Here is a 17,134-nt window from a genome sequence, read left to right on the forward strand (position 1 = left end):
ATTATGAATAAGCTCAAACATAAATGCAGTAAGCTCAAGCTTAAATATAATAAGAAGCTCAAGCTAAAAGTAAAAAGCAAAATTTCAGTTTAGGCTTAAACAAATTAAACAAAAAGTCGAACTGTAAGCGATTATAACATTAAAATTACCACTGAACAATTCAAACATAAGTTAAGTAATAAAATTTTAATCTAAATCATCAAATGAATCTTTCGAGAAAATTTAAGATGAAAAATCATTAAGTATATATGTATATATAATAAAGGAATTGTTAATAACTAAATATGATTGTTATTCGATAATTGTACATATAAATTTCTGATTGAATGAATTGAACAGCTATAAAACATAAATTAATTTTAAAAAGATTAAACAGATTTCTTCTGATTATAACAAAATTAATGGTTATAAAAAACAAATATATATAAATATTCATCTCTTTTCTTTCAAATTTTGTTATCGAAAAATTATTTCGCATAGAAATGGATAATTAAATAGCTTTAATATTCCAGCAAATTAACAATAACCTGATTAATTACTTAGTTTCGAAAATTCAAACATAACGATTACTATTCATTTCTAATTAACATTAATAATTTATACCTTACTATCTATATTTCCCATCTTAGCAAAATTATTCATCATCATTGTTGCCCTTCCCGATATTACATCTTCTAGTTTTCATCAAAAGAACCTGCTTTGCATAAGCATTATAGCATTGATTCACGAATCAGATAGTTCCAAGGGCATTAAACCTTCTTTCTTTTATTCTCCCTCTCTCTCTCTCTCTCTCATCATTTGCCTTAAAAAATGAAAAAATTTTTGTCGTTTAAAATAAATCAGTAGTCAGCAAATTTTTTGTGCTGCTTAATGATTTCAGTTGTCATCAATCAGCTCCTTCATTCCTTACTGATAGTTCTTAATCACATCATTAAATAGCTTATTAGTAATATCTCAGAGAATACTTTAATTAGCCGGATGAAATTATCCTTCAATTTCTATAAATGATAATCTCTTACAACTTATTTATTTTCCTTAACTTTATTCCTCATAACTTTCAAAATTTCAAAGTATTCTCTGTAGTTGAATTACTGTTCAAGATGATTTGGTAATTCTCTTGAGATCTTCAGTACTTTCTGATTTATATGCATAAAATTGATGGAGCTCCTTCTGAATTTTGTATGCTCTGGTTTCACTGGGAAGAGATTCCGGTTTTCTTGTAGTTAAATGAATATCACTTCTGAAAAGGACTAGCTAATGCATTTCATTCATCCATTTTCTTTATGAAAATCCATCCAGATACAGTAAAGCATATATCCTATAATCGATGACTTCCAAACTACTTCCGGACATTTCCACCTGTTCTTTATACCGTACCCCTATTAGCATAACTCGTGATCTGTTATAGTTTCTTTTAACAGGATAAGAATATTATCTGCAGAAATTCTCGAATCTTGAAGTTGCATTCCAATCATTCTTGCAATGTCACAGCAAATGAAGCATCACAAGACGACAGGAGCGACTGTTCATTGGGAAAATACCGCGGATCAGGAGGAAGAAGATCAGAAAGATGGTATTTGCTTATTACAAGATAACCGATATTTGAAACATCCATACATGCAATTTTATTTGAATTATTTTTAAAGACACGGAGAATTATGTAACAATTACTTGTAGATTTTTCGTGGAATAAAGAGAGAAGTACCAGTATATCAGAATATCCCGGTATCGATTGTGGTAATTCATGGATGCATTCTCCAGCATATGACGATTTTTCGTCAACAATTCTTCAGAGACATCGACGATCAAGTGTTCTAGTGGGTAAACGTTCCATGCAGTTACTTGAAGAATCTGGAGAGGAAGAACCAAAGTACGTTCTTCTAAATTATCGTTGCATCTGATGATACACTGATAAATTGCATCAATTTTGCAGTTTTATCATTAAGTACAAATGAATTCCATTTTAGATTTGTAAAGTTCATAATCAAGATATATAACAAATGGGGTTTCTGGATTACTCGCTTTGCTTGGCCTGCTATGATCATCTGTCTATTGATTTCAGCTATAGCACTTATCAAAATATTCTACACTCCGTTAGTTCTTCTTCAGTTTATGTTCTATTGGAAGGAAGTTGATAGTAAAGAGGAAGATAAGATAGTAAACCTGTTGAAGGATACCGGAGAATTATGCTATTATTATAGGCAACGCAATGATCTCGAAGGTTACTCACCATTTGAAGCACGTTCTCGCATTGAATACAATAGATATTTGAACTTCTTCTCAAGAAATGGTTTGGCAATATCCACATATTTGTATATTACCGCTAAAGATGGCAATTCTATGCTTCGACCAAATCATCTTAATGATACCATTGAAGTGCGTGTGTTCGACATTTGATACAATGTCACATATTTTAATTAATACTTCATGTTTACCTGTCATCTCAGGTGATGACAGGTACAAGTATTGTTTCATATTCTCAGAATATGATATATTTATAGGTATTACATTTGGCTTCCAACAATATCACATTGTACGATCCAATTACACGCCAAAATCAATCCTTCAATCAATTCTGCAAAGAGTTTTGTAGAATAAATGAGCCCGTATTACAGTTTTACGTAAGTTAATACATTCATTGACCTTAATTTGATCAAGTATAAGCAAATTTGACCTTTTCATCTGACAGTCAACTTTGTTCGTTTTGTACATTTGATAAATTGACAAAGTAGCTCTTATCATTTTGGATTATCTATAGAACACTGCTTACTTTAAAAAAACAAAAAACAAAATTTACTGTTAAAAATGATAAAGAAAATTGATAGATTAAAAAATTAGAAGCAGTGTTCTATAATTTAAGTGCTTTTACGTACTTACAAAAATCTGTGACAAACAATATGGAAATAAAATAACTATACTGAAAGAGTTCAACATATTAACCTAGCATTAAATATATTTAATCAACGATGACAATATAATCTAAGATTGCATAACGGTACTTTATTAAGTCATGCTAATTATTGATTGATTACTCTTAATTACTCTAAACTTCTATTATATAAAGATAATTGTTATGGAATTCACCTCGGTGTTTTCCTCTTTTCTCCTTTCTTTTTTAACTTATCAAAGTGTAATTGAAGTTATTAGGCAATAATGTCATTGAGAATTTCAGAATGCATATATGGTACAGAAATGGAATCTGGACAGTGGTGATCCTCCAAATCCATATCTAAGACTTAAATATCCCATTAGTACTCTGTTTGGTCGTGAGATAAATATTCAGGTATCTTTTACTTGTAATTTCAATTATTATATATGGTTATTTGAATTTATAGAAAGACTAAAGATCAGTAATGCAATGATTATGCAGGTCGTTCTTATCAAGATAATATCAAGATTATCGGGTAACGTTTATTGCTAGTAAAAGAAATTCTAATGGTTGGGAAAAAAGAATTTTTGCTAGTAAATAAATGAAAAAAATTCGCAGAAAACATTTTTCATTTTATTGTTCTGCATTAGCTGCATGCTTAAATTCAATGCAATTTGACAATTGCGCTAAATATTAGGCTACTAAATACAACTGCGTTAAATGCTAAACACAAAACATAAATAATGATTCTAATAAAATAATCATGCTAACTAACAGAAATTTTCATTGGATTTTCATCAGAAGCATCAGGAATATATACATATATTAATGATACACTTTTTTAGCCATACTTCTTTGGTGTAGAATTGTACAATGAGACTGAAACAAAAGAGGAGATCGATGAAGAAACGGAAAGTTTACGTCAACTTTTCGGAAACGATACAAATATTGAATTGTTAATTGGCTTAAATGAGACATATCCACCAATAACAAATATGAAATCAGTAAAGATGATTTCATTGCAACTTCGTGCCTTAGAAAATCCCCAATGGAGTAAAGATGAAATGAAACAATGGGAGATGAATGTCGTTCATTTCTTCGAGTATTGAAATTTTTTCGTTTTAAACTACCTCAATGATACGTATAATCTAATTGAAAAAATAACCATAACTTCGTGAAAAATGACCAATGAAAGTGACCATGACATAAACACAAGCATATGCTGAAATATACTTTTTAAATTACTTGATTAATCAAATTTCATATTATTAAGAAATCGATCAATCCTTTTATTATAGAAATTATCAATCAGAGTATTTGACGGTCTATGTCATTTCTACCACTTATATCGAGGAAGAAATGGTTCGTGCCGGAATATCACTGCTACCGTATCTAACTGCTGGTTTTATCATTATGTGCACCTGTTCTGTAATTACTGTAATGGTTCGTGCTGCTTACATGCATCAGAATAACATATTCAAGGTTAACATACTCATTTACTTTTTTATTTAATTTCTCATTTTCTTGTTTATCTTGCCTCTCTATACTTATTCAGATTAACTCTTTATTATTTCTGAGAATGTTTATTACCATATATGATTCAGGTTTTTCTGGCGGTAATGGCTTGCGCTACACCATTACTAGCATGTTCCACTGCTTTAGCAATCCTATTTCTGTGTGGTATGAGATTCTCCTCAATACTTTGCGTCATACCTTTTCTGGTCTTATCTATTGGTAAGAGAATAAATGAATTTTCTAAAATAATATATGAAACAAAAAAAAAGAATGTCATTGATTAGAAAACTTTAATTTGTATTAAATAAGAATAGTTTAGGTATTGATAGTTCATATCTAATGATCCATGAATGGCAGCGAGTAACGAAGGAGATACGGGACAGTGAAAAAAAGGTGGAACTGTTGGACATCGAATGTCTGAGGTTTGAATTTTTTTTCTTTTTCAAACCATATTAATTACTACTTAAGCAGACATATATTATTAATTAGGCAGGCATATTACACTTTAAGTAGATCTTATAGATTGTTAATAGATGTAATTTTAGGTACTCAGTGAAGTTGGTCCCGCGATACTGATCTCTGCGATAACTAATATATTGGCTGATGCTGTTGGTTGTTTTACATCTTCTCCTGAAATTCGTCTATTATGCATTGGAAATTTATTCTCTATGTTTGTGGCGTATTTATATCAGGTAATTATTATATTTCAAAATATTTCATTCAATCTTTTTTGCAATAACTTCCTATTTTAGATGTCCTTTTATTCTGGTTTGATGTCTGTTGTCGGAAAATTTGAGATTGCAGCAGAAAAGAATGATGATAATATCACAAATATTGCAATACAGAAAAGTCAAGTGAATATTAGAAAATGCAGTGAGATAACTGTAAGTTTTTCTTGAATAATTTACCACAATACAAGAATATTTACTTTGTCAGAGTCTATTTTAAAAGGTCGAATTATCAAAAGATTTAACCTTTCTACCCTTCACTTCATTCTCTTATTGGATTATGATGCCCAGGGCATAGGTCATCATGACAGTTTCTAACAATATTGGTTTCACACCACTAATTATCACCGTTAATTATATATTGTGAAGTCGTTGGAGCATTTTTCTGATCCTACAGCTAATGATTCCATATTTTTTCAGCGTAAAAATTCGAGATTTCACGATAAATCTAAGTTATATATCAGTAAATACATGCGAGTATATGTGAATATCATCGCTCATCCTGTGACAGCAACACTGATCATTGTCCTTTACATTACTTACCTTATCATCACTATTTGGGTATGTTTTTATTGATTATTTACCTGTCTTACTTATGGCATTGCTTTTCAGAGGATGTCATTTGCCAGTTAGGTGAGCTATTACTTTACCTTTTTCAATCTTCCATTTGTTTCAATTAGTTACCTGGGAATTTATCATCTATCAACAATTTTTGATTCATTGCAACATTCTTATCTTTTCATCTCATTCTTTGCTTAAGCAATATTTTGATATTCTTGTAGATGTTATCCAATACACTGACATAACTAATTGTCATTTTAGGGGATAACACGAATGAATATCAGTCTAACACCTCAGAAGTTATTTGCAGCAGATTCCCCGCTGATAAAGGTTTTTTGCTACGGACTACTTTCTAATGTTCGCCAGATTGTTATTATTCTTAGCTGCATACTACAGATTTGATTTATATCTCTTTGACAGCTCGATAAGCTACGCGCAGAATACCAAGTACCGGTCTTTACGATGGCATCGGTGTTCGTGGAAACACCTGGAGATTTGTCGCAGAGATTGCCACTTCTTCTGATGAATAATATGGTTCAGGATTTCGAAAACCTTAACGGTAGCTGGGGACCCACTGGTACCATGTATTTCGTGCGCGATTTCGCCTTGTTCCAGAATTTTTTGCGATGTTTGTTTTTGTTTTTGTTTATTGCTTTTAATTGTTCCTGATTCCCGGAAGCACTGCTCGCATGAGAAGTAGGACAGACGTACAGGTTTTAAATATAATTCTGTTACTGAATATTACTTCATTTCAGCCGATCATGATTATGATGTTGACGTTTTGGATGATGTTAGTACCACAACAGTGGATCCGGATGATGTTCTCAGGTTCAATAACGATATTCTAGCAGATTTTTTAGCATTGCCGGAATACGATTTTTGGTCCGGATTCGTCCAATTGCAAAATTTGAGCACTGATGGAAAGTTTGTATTAGAACATATTCCAATTGCATTCAAATCCCATACCTGATAATCGTTAAAGAAATATGATAATATTACACAATAACATTACATTCCTTTCTAAATGCATTCGTAGATTATTAGTTCGGAATCGATCTGTTAATAAAACTCGATGAATTATTTCAGGAAGAAAAAACTGAAAAGATTTTTCTTCACCACAGGTTATCATGACGAAAATTTGAAAGAATGGTTGGCACGAGGGAAATTACTAAAGCAATGGCGTGCTATCGTGGACAAGGCTATTTAGTAAGTCCTCAGAGTTTGAAGAATCATAAGTTCAAACGATAGATATGGGAGGTGGAAAGGTATAAGCTAATTGTTTATTTTCTTGAATAATAAGTTAATATGGTGTTTCTCAAATTTCCCTCCCATTAGCTTTCATTATTACAGCGAGTCATTCCACGCTTCCGTATACCATGAAGATGCCATCTTTCTGGATCTGATCGATAATATGCCAACGGATACGTGGCAATCGATAGCAGGGACACTGGTTTGTATGGCTGCGGTATGCTTCCTCTTCCTTCGGAATATGCTTACAGTGATTATTGCAACTGCTTCTGTCCTCTCTGTGTGTATTGGTAGGTCTACCTGATTTAAACTATGGAATACTTAAGAAAGCTCAAATTTATGCTCTAAACGATCAATACGCCATTTGATTAAATGTTTTTTAATGCTTGTACGACTACACAATGTTTTTAAGGATGAGATGTCCTTATTGAATGTCTCTCTTTTCAGAGTAATTTGAATGAACTTAGGAAGTTTAACTGGTTGACTCCCTTATAAAAATTGTTCAAAGACACTGCAGTTTCAGACAGCATTTATTTATTATAAACGATTCTACTGCATGCTTACTGTTGCAGGTATCTTGGGCATACTATCCTGGTGGAATGTTGAACTGGATCCGATTTCAATGGCTGCTATGATAATATCCACTGGTTTCAGTGTTGATATTCCAGCACATGTCGCTTATCATTACTGCAAAGCCAGTAAGCACTACCTACCAAACAAGCCTGATACACTCCTGTTTTGTACGATATCATTTCCCGCCCACTTTGTCTGTTGTCCCAAAAAAGGGCTTCTACTTTTTCAATTTTATATGTATGTTTCAATTTCATATATATGTTTGCCATATTCAGGCGAAGAATCGACATCTCAGGCTAGACTTGGCAACTGTCTTACTTCAGTGGGATTTCCAGCAGTACAGGCAGCATTGTCCACTATACTATGTGTATACAGCTTATGGTTCGCCGGCATTTATATGTCGCAGGCATATTATTTATCAATATATTTATCAAGAACTACTCCCTCTTAACGAATTTCGAATATTTGAGTTTTAATAATATGGCTTTTAGAATAATTCTTCATTTTTCATGATATCCATTAATTTCCAAATTCAGGTCTTTGTGAAAACAATGGTAACTTCCGTTGTACTATGCAATTTACACGGTCTCGTGATCCTACCAGCTATACTCTCAATAGTTCATCGGGTTAGAGGTCGACTCGACGATAGCAAAATCTACAGTACGCCAGCTGAACGTGCGGTAAATAAACGATTGAAACAAATCAAGAAACGAATGGCCAAGACAACAGAAATACAAAGAAGGAATGGACATCAGCTGGACTTGAAAATGGACCGACCAGCAATTCCTGAATTCAGCGTTTCTTAGAAACTGGTAAGAGCGGATGAGTTCAAAAATCGCAACCTAAAACGGATTTTGTATGCAACCAGTTCTTCATAATTTTGTATACAACCAGTCCCTCATATCCAAGACTTCGACATTACAAAATCAATTTCAGTTGAGGAACACAATGAATTAAAACTGAATAGTCAAGCTTTACTCTCATTAAACTATTAACCGAACTGAAGTCAGTGTAGCTTAGGTGGAATTAGCACTTAAGAACTGTGTGTATGGGAATCTTGCGTCATACATAACCACTTTTAATGCACATTTGATAAAAACATACTATCGATAGAAAGAGACTAATATTCCAATGCCCACTTTATTTTTTGAAATGTATAGTTGATGTTAGGTGTCGTCACCAGTCTCCTACCTTCCTTCCTATTAGATAGTCCAAAACCTACATCCAATTGGACAGTCCGAAACCTGCAGAAAAACAATCCTGTAAAGTCTTAGTAGGTTAAACGTGGTCAGCTGCTGAGGATTCATCTAGGACAGCATGATTTTGACTTCGGTGAGATAAAACTTGAAATCCAGCGTGCTGTTGGCGTCTCACCACATGGGAATCAGAATCCACTGAGAAAGAATCTCTGTGATTCGGGTGCGTCACCTCTCATATATTGTACATCACTCTTTAATTTGTCGAATACAAATTTTATTTAAATAACTGATTAATAAAAGTAATACTGGCCATTGTCAATGAACCAATGAGCAGCAGAAATAAATACAAAAAGTTCGAAAAAGAAACTAGGCGACCTGAAATGAAAGGATGAGCATAATTTGAAGGGAAAGAGAGGTTAACATATGGCTTCGGGTAATACTGATATTCCAGTTTAACATGTGAACTCCAACATAAACAATATTTTGAACGTAATTGACCTTATGTACTTATGTAAATAGTGATGGTGCCGCTGAAAATGGAATCCAGTACCATGGAAAGCATATTAGAAAAAAAGCAGAATATTACTGAATTCAATCCAATCTTTGCTCAATAATGCCTGCTGCAATAGTCTGTCCCGCATGGCGAAGTGTTACTCGACCAAGTGCTTTGCATTCCGAATATCGTTCTAAACTCACAGCTCGTTCTGTTCGAATTTCAATCATCCCACTCATATTTTTTGTTAGTGCTCTAAAAGACGCAACTGTTATGGACGAATCGGCCCGATAGCTACAGCAGATTAACATATCGTAATAACTAACTCCTTTCACATGACAAATATTCAGATTGGTACAAGGCCAAAATACATAGAGTATTAATTTTTTTTCTCCTTTTTAATTCTTTTATGATACCATGGAATTCAGAATACTGGAGAGAGGAGAATACGTGTACGTTATAGCCGCGGAATAATGAAATGTCAACGAGGTTGCTTCAGCCCAAAAAAGAAGACTACTATGAATAAGAGAATAAACCAAAAAGAAGTCAAGTAAAGGAACCTAGGTTTTTGTCTTATCACTTCGCCCGTAGACTTGTTCAGTTCTGCTTTCAATAGTGTGATAGTACAAGGCTCACACAGCGAATGTGCAAAAAGTTCAACTTTGGTGCCTTTCATGATTGGCACAAGTATATTGAAAACAACAATACGCACCAGATATTTCATTCCAGGAATAAGACATTCCTGCAACATACATCTCACCGAAATAAAAAGATGCGAGCACTTTATGCGTTCATACAGTTCATGCGTACATATTAAAAAATTTTGGATACAGGGAATTAAGGCCCATTTACTGAGGATAAATTTTAATCCATACTGTAATATATCAAACCTTTGTTACAGAAAAAGCACTGGTTCACTCAAGACTTTGCGAGCCGAAATAACAGAAATAACAGCAGTGATTTCTTAGCAAATAAGCAACTGTTAATTCACAAGGGCCTTTTATAATGCCCGATAAAAGCAGAAAAAATTTCTCGAAAATTCAAAAATTTTCCTCAAAAATTTCTTAATCTGACTCAAATACAAAAGAAACGAAAAGTAAGCAAACAATACAGGAAAAAAGAGCGTAACCTGTCCACCGCGGCAGAGAACGTAACCAATGCTCACGGAGTCGGGTTCGATGTTTGAAACAGGTGCTAGAGTCACTATAGCCTGGTCACCAGCAAAGCCAATGCCTTTCTTTAAATTGGCCTCCACAAATATTCCTGCAAACAGATTTCATGTATAAGGTTAATGTATAGGGAATTCACTGTTCTGCAGTTTTTTTCAAAGACTTGAAACTGATCTCAAGTGATAGAACAAGAGATGCGAATATCGTGGTGCTTTCTTCGAATCATGTGCTTCTCAATGATAAGCGTAAGAAGAAAACGAATGATGACGATACCTTTAACAATTACAGGATCTGCATTCGGCATTAAGTACACTTTCTCACCATTTTCTATGAAACCAGCTTCAATTTTGATGTTTACTGAAAACGCTAACGTAGAAGCTTTGTATATATCATTAATAACAGCACGGAAATGGCGATTCTGTGATCGTACTGGGACCTGTAGTTCATCTAAAAATACGATACAGTTTACACTCCATCTCTTTGATTAGCTGTATTGATGACCTACTCTCCAAAGTAGAAAGTGTACTTTTTATAAAGATATTGATAATGCCTTTTCTTAAAACAAATTTAGCAGCATATATTCCTAGAAATCTCAAGATTCTTCTCACCCATTACTTGCAATAGTGTTGGCCCTTGGTACCACGCACACAAAGAATGACCATCAGACGGCGCTTCTGTTAAATTAATTCCATCCAATCCAGAGAGTGGAACAAATTTAACTGTTGAATATCCTGCCTGCTTCCTCAGATAAACCTTCAGAGTAGTACAGAGTTCATCGTACCGCTGCTGAGACCAATTCACCGTATCCATCTTATTTATGGCAACTAACAGTTCACCTACTCCTGTAAAACAATAAGTACTGGCTCTCTTTGAGCAGATGAACGAACATTCAAGAATTTTGAAGTTATAGGGCAGATAGGCGAATCTTCGTACACGATGCCTCTTTAAAAGAACACCTATACAGGTTTAACCGCATAATAAATCAGAAGTTTACCCAGTGATCTAAGCAAGATAGCATGTTCCCTTGTCTGACCTCCCTGATCGAATCCAGTTTCGAATTCTCCACGAGTTGCATTGATAACCAATATACCAGCATCTGCTTCAGCAGCACCTAAACCACATGAAATATAATATCTTAATTAATGAACTGCCAACAATCCTATGTGTCTCAGTAAACGAAAAAAAATATAAACCTTATATCCGCAATGCAACTCTACTTAATATGGAACTCGTCTGCCCATATTAAGTGGAGCACCACCTTCTGCTCGGAATCGCGAATAAACGCGAAGAAATTAAGCGAAAAAGAAAAATATAAATCATCTAAATTGCTTTCTTTACACGTACGATGCTATCGCTATGCACAGAATTGTACTTGTGCTTATTGTTTGCAATGTGCGCTAACAAAGGCGCCAATCCACGAAATATATATATATATATATACATATATATATATATATATATCCTTCACATTCTTTTCTGTTATTCTTCAGATTGCTGTCTTTTAATTCTATCTTGTGGCGACGTTGTTGGGATTAACTTTGTGCGTTATGCCGCAATTCTTAATGATTAAGTGACATTAATATTGTTTCTTTTATCTAACTGGTTTAATTACCCAAGTTTGAAGCGAAAATAATGAGAAATTTGTAACTCTGTTCATGTTGCGTAAGATAAGTTCAGGAATACAAGAAATTTTCCACTTTGTGTGGTGCTCAGAATATCTTTTAGTTCCCAACAGCCTTGAAAAATTAGCATGCTTCGAAAAAAGAAACAATTATAAAGAAAGACTACCTGTGATCATGTTGGGAATAAAGTCCTTGTGACCTGGTGCGTCGAGAACAAAGATTTTCCGATGCTCAGTTTCAAAGCTTGTTCGTGCAATATCCATTGTTACACCTCGTTGCCTCTCTTCCTAAGTTGGATTTATTTATCAGTATAAAGCTAGATAAGGAAATACCAAATCCATGTTCAGGATATCATTTTCACACAAAAAAGTCATAAGTTTTTACTAATAAAGAAGCAATGGGCTGAGATGATACCTGTGTATAGTCAAGCACCCAAGCATATGCAAAGGACCCTTTGCCAGTTTTAGCTGATTCTTGTTTATATCTATGCATAGTTCGTTCATCGATACCACCCAACTATAATATTACGTCTTATATGGCAATAACAAACTGTACTTCTGGATGACGCAAGAAATTTTCGCCATTCAGTGAACTTTACTTTGAGGTTGAATTACAGCACATAGCAATTAGGATAATTAGCAAATTTACGAATAAACTATGGTAAGCCTAATCTAATAAAATATAGTTTTTGGAATAATCTTTTTTCCATACGAAGTCTAGGTAGTCATATTTTTTTGATTTCATTAACAACGAGTGAACTAAATGCTTTGGTGAGGATCTCATTCATTCGGCACAATGACATACTAACTAAGATAATTAGCACATAGCTATATCGAATAAACAAAATTCTAACCAGCTATGTATTAGGATGTACTCAGTTTTTGACGTGGCACACGCTACATAGTTACCAATAATAGCTATTAAAAACAACAACTTTCAATCTAGCTATTAAAGGTATACTTGATACAGAAGATGTCCCATCAGTGTACTTTTACCAGCATCTACATGGCCAACGACGACCACATTAACCATTGGCTTGTTTTCTTGAAAGGATTGTTTCGCTCTGAAATATCTTCTGCTACAATCATGGATTCCTCAAAAATCTGCATTTGTTATTTTTTAAAAATTTAATATTCTTTGCAAATTGAAGAATAGTATATATACACCAAACTTAAACTATGTATAACGAACTAACCTAGGCGGTTGTACAACCGCATTTCGTGCAGCGTCAAGAGCAGTTAGTCTCTTGCTACTAGCACTCTTTCGTAGAAATTGATTCGAGAATTTTTTCCCAGGTATATTCCTTTCCACGTCTTCTGACAATTGCAAGTTTTCCATTTGCGACACCTCTGGCAAGTTTTCATTATTGCCAATCTGTTATATTAGTTGCATAAATCAGTAATAATAGTAAGTATCAACATATGCTGTTAGCCATTGGGAAGTCCTGATAGTGGCTTTTTAGTGTTTTTTAAATTTTTTTTTAGTGGATGTTTTTTTAATCTTCGCATAAAGAACAGCTATTGGAAGTTCTATATCCGTTTTACTTTAAGAAGGTAATAGAAGCAAACAATTCAGAAACAAGAGAATATTAGACAATATTTACTAAAAATCACGCATGAAATATCAGATCATTCAAGCAACCACTCACTATGTTCGTTTTCTCCGGTTTTCGCTTTAGCACTTGGTCCCAAAGTCGAATCTCCTTACTCTTACTTCTAACTGGATGATGGTCTCTTGATGAATTCTCTTCTGCTAACTCTAAAATTCCAATATTGCTCAGTGTGAAATATGGAAGACATCGAAGTTGAGAACAACATCTCTCATTATGAAGAATAAAAAGGCGAAAGAAGTAAACCGGATGCAAGTATTCATTATTCCAAACTTACCATTTCTTCGAGGTCTCTGAATATGTGTCGTTGCAGTGCAACAGTCGCCAGAATCATCGACAACATCATTAACTAATTCCGAAATGCCCTCTTCTGGGATGAAATCCGCGATGCAAAAACCGGCTTTGTTGTTGTTGAAAGAGTTCGTATGCGTCCGTTTATGTATATATTCTTCTGTAAAGTAATTATAAATATATATAATTACAGACGGTACACTAAATTGCGAGTCTGCATAGAAATAAAACAGAAAAAAAAGAAAAAAAAATCAAACGTTATGTTTTATCGAACTTTTATCAAAATTGGAAATTATTTTAGAGGATATAGGCTAGTTAGTGTATCTGTGCACTACATCAACAGTGGACTCGTGCAAATAAGTAACGCGAGTTCAGTGGGTTTCAATGAAGTAACAAGTAACAAGCTGTCAGTGCAAAACGAAACATAAAAACTTACTACTTCATAGAACAGTCTTGAAAACTAATCTCATGGACTTGTAATTCAAACGATGAAAAGCAAACAAAGCTAGGGAAAGACGGCAACGCTGAATTTCGCAAATTGACAAAGTAGCGGCATCATATGGTAAGCATGTCAGTGTCCAAAACGTACTGCTGTGTTGACAGCGTGGAATACTAAAAAAACAGGTACCTGCACCCGAAGAAACTGCATCATCATCTGTTGAGATGCTGTATCGATGGAATTCATCATCTTCATCATACCGCTCTTTAATATGTTATCAAATAATAACGACTTTATTCATTCATTACCTATTTACCCATAAAGAATATTTTACAGGACAACCAAAAGTAAGCCGGATAATATGATAGGGAGAAATGCATTACCCGGAAGGATTTATATAAATGTAAGGGAAAGACAGAATAAATTAGAAATAAGTCGAAATTAAAAATAGTTTAAATTTAGAAATAGTCTAACTTCCAAATCAAACATCAGTGTATTCATAACTAACAGTAAAAAACACTAACAACACTAACCCTCGTCATAGTTCATATTACGGATATTGCGATGTCGAGACATTTCTCAGTTTCTGAAATTAACAATGGCCATATATCATGCTATAGAGAACGAAACTTCCACTCATGCATTTACTCCCTTTATCTTTACTAGGTTGGGGTACTGAATGGGTATCATGACGCGGTATCCGACCGATTTCATTGAACTAATGAAAAACAGATGTGAGTTATCAGTACCATCTGATAATGATATTATTCGATAATGAAGCTATTCCATAACATAACGACTCAGTCGTTTGCTAGGAAATATGTAGACCGTCATCTTTGGTTAACATGTGAATTATCAACATACTGCAGGAAAGATAATCGAACTAGTATCCAATAAAGATAGATAAGCCAAAAATTTAAGAACGTCAATTCAAACGTAAGTTATTGGATCAATAGGACTACCACAGTAGAGTAAGATCGGCTAACCGCGAAGTATCCTCGGATCCAATGCACCACGTCGGACTTGTTAATAATAGCTAGGAAGATTGCCGTCGGCCACTTTCCACCCTTTCCTCAATCTCTAACTGTCTGTGTAGCTAAGCTGTAAAAGCTGTTCACTAGAACAAAAAAAAAGGCAACAGGGATGACCGCCATTATGAGATATTTTATCGTGAGAACATGTCACCATCAATCAATACATCCTTTCTTTTTCGGATGTTAATTCAGCGTATATCTTCAATTCTTCCCACAGCACTTGAGAAGAGTCATTGGTATGGAGAACTCATAAAAAAAACGGATGTTTAAGGACTGTATGAAAGAAGCACTGATAGAATCGTCACAGATGGCGGCGGTAGATGACCTTTGATTCAGACCCATATAAAAGAGTAAACAACACATTGGCTTTTTAGACACTAATCTTTGTACTTTCCCTTAGATGTTTATTGTTCCAGTTCTTTTATGAAATCTTCTGAATGCTCCGTATTTTACAAATCTGTTGTCCATCTTGTCATCCGAAAAGATAATGCTTCCCAGATAGCCGAATCGCTAGACTGATTTAAGATCTGATTCACTTACGATGATGATGTGAGAATGAAGACTGTCTTCCTGTGTGCAAGATGTAGAGAACTTTTATTTTCAAGTTGACTTCCAGTCCAAAAAGCTTTGCGGCTCTGCACAACAAGATATTACTTCTGCAAAGCTACTTCTTGTAAAGCAACAAGGGTGGCATCCCCAGCAAAAAGCAGCTCTCGGATAGGATAATTTAGGATCTTGGTGTGTATTGTGGAAGTTGCATTACATAGAAGTTTTTCGATTGGCAACTACGACTGGTTATACCTAAAGCTTGTAGACTTTAAAATATTTTTCTTAATACAAGTAGAAGGAGTGAAGAAATAAACTAATAAATGGGTATCGATCACTTGCCTGGACTTAAGTCTTTGTAGAGTTCCTTATAGTTTAAGTCTTAGTATTCAAACACTGAATCCCTTACAGTCCGTACTTCGTATATAGTGGAGCTTTGTTCACAACAGTCCAAGAAGTTAGAATCGATTGATCCCCTTTATGACCAGAAGTTCTTTATACCGACATTGACCTCAAATCCTTTACAATATGCCGACATTGACTGCAAAATTGGTAATCAATAAAAGTTGATTTACAACATCTTACGACGCAAATTGAACTATACATCTATAATATCGACATCATTTTTATATAATATTTCGATTTTTATCGACAAAGCATAGGCTCTGACGCCATAACTTGAATGGGCTTCCATCGATATGATATCGAATGTGAATGTCATTTTCTTCATCAAGATCTATCATGATCCTTTGGAGCATCATCTGAAGACTATGAATAGAGTTGGTGTGAGAACTTAACCTTGTTTCACAGCACTGATTATCGGAAAGCACTCAATGGGTGCATCGCCATATTTGACTTGGTTGTGCTGATCCTCGTTGTGAAAAAATTATTTCCTTTTATCGAGTCGTTTAGATTTGGAAGATTTAGCCTTGAGCTAGGATCAAGCAGAACTTTAATTAAAGGCTTACCTTGTGAAGACGTCGAATATACGTTGTGAGGACACTTAAACTTTAATTAAAGGCTTACCTTGTGAAGACGTCGAATATACGTTGTGAGGAACAACGATGAAAGAAAGAGCTATACATGGCTTGGCTTCGCGAATGAAAATTTGAGAAAAGCTTTACCTATGGCTACTGCAAGCGCGCTGAAAAGGGCAATGTGGAAAGTATCCTATGGCGAAACTGGCAAGGCACAGTTTTCTGCGTTATCTTTCTTCTTGAGAATAATTCTACATACAT

General features: G+C 34.3%; 2 protein-coding genes across 2 annotated transcripts; one reads left to right on the forward strand and one right to left on the reverse strand.

Annotated features, from left to right (window-relative positions):
• Positions 1-1,482: 1,482 nt before the first annotated feature.
• LOAG_02430 (hypothetical protein) lies at positions 1,483-8,300 on the forward strand (the record flags this gene model as incomplete). The annotated part of the gene is made up of 21 exons (XM_020446008.1): positions 1,483-1,573; positions 1,678-1,870; positions 1,968-2,093; positions 2,202-2,376; positions 2,502-2,621; positions 3,173-3,283; positions 3,715-3,971; positions 4,168-4,351; positions 4,474-4,603; positions 4,704-4,777; positions 4,930-5,076; positions 5,137-5,268; positions 5,533-5,673; positions 5,935-6,003; positions 6,094-6,301; positions 6,429-6,597; positions 6,760-6,879; positions 7,024-7,211; positions 7,494-7,619; positions 7,770-7,900; positions 8,031-8,300. The coding sequence occupies 21 exons, from the start codon at positions 1,483-1,485 to the stop codon at positions 8,298-8,300; spliced, it is 3,162 nt and encodes a 1,053-aa protein (XP_020303599.1).
• A 627-nt stretch (positions 8,301-8,927) lies between these two features.
• LOAG_02431 (hypothetical protein) lies at positions 8,928-15,423 on the reverse strand. The gene is made up of 15 exons (XM_020446009.1): positions 15,303-15,423; positions 14,850-14,902; positions 14,506-14,580; positions 13,864-14,037; positions 13,626-13,735; positions 13,173-13,351; positions 12,938-13,040; positions 12,392-12,493; positions 12,144-12,264; positions 11,350-11,466; positions 10,964-11,197; positions 10,629-10,802; positions 10,316-10,449; positions 9,747-9,928; positions 8,928-9,441 (listed from the first exon to the last, which is right to left on the reverse strand). The coding sequence occupies exons 2-15, from the start codon at positions 14,890-14,892 to the stop codon at positions 9,285-9,287; spliced, it is 1,905 nt and encodes a 634-aa protein (XP_020303600.1). The 5' UTR covers positions 14,893-14,902; positions 15,303-15,423; the 3' UTR covers positions 8,928-9,284.
• Positions 15,424-17,134: the final 1,711 nt, after the last annotated feature.

This window comes from Loa loa, assembly GCF_000183805.2.
Source record: "Loa loa unplaced genomic scaffold supercont3.98, whole genome shotgun sequence".
In the NCBI taxonomy this organism is placed as follows: domain Eukaryota; kingdom Metazoa; phylum Nematoda; class Chromadorea; order Rhabditida; family Onchocercidae; genus Loa; species Loa loa.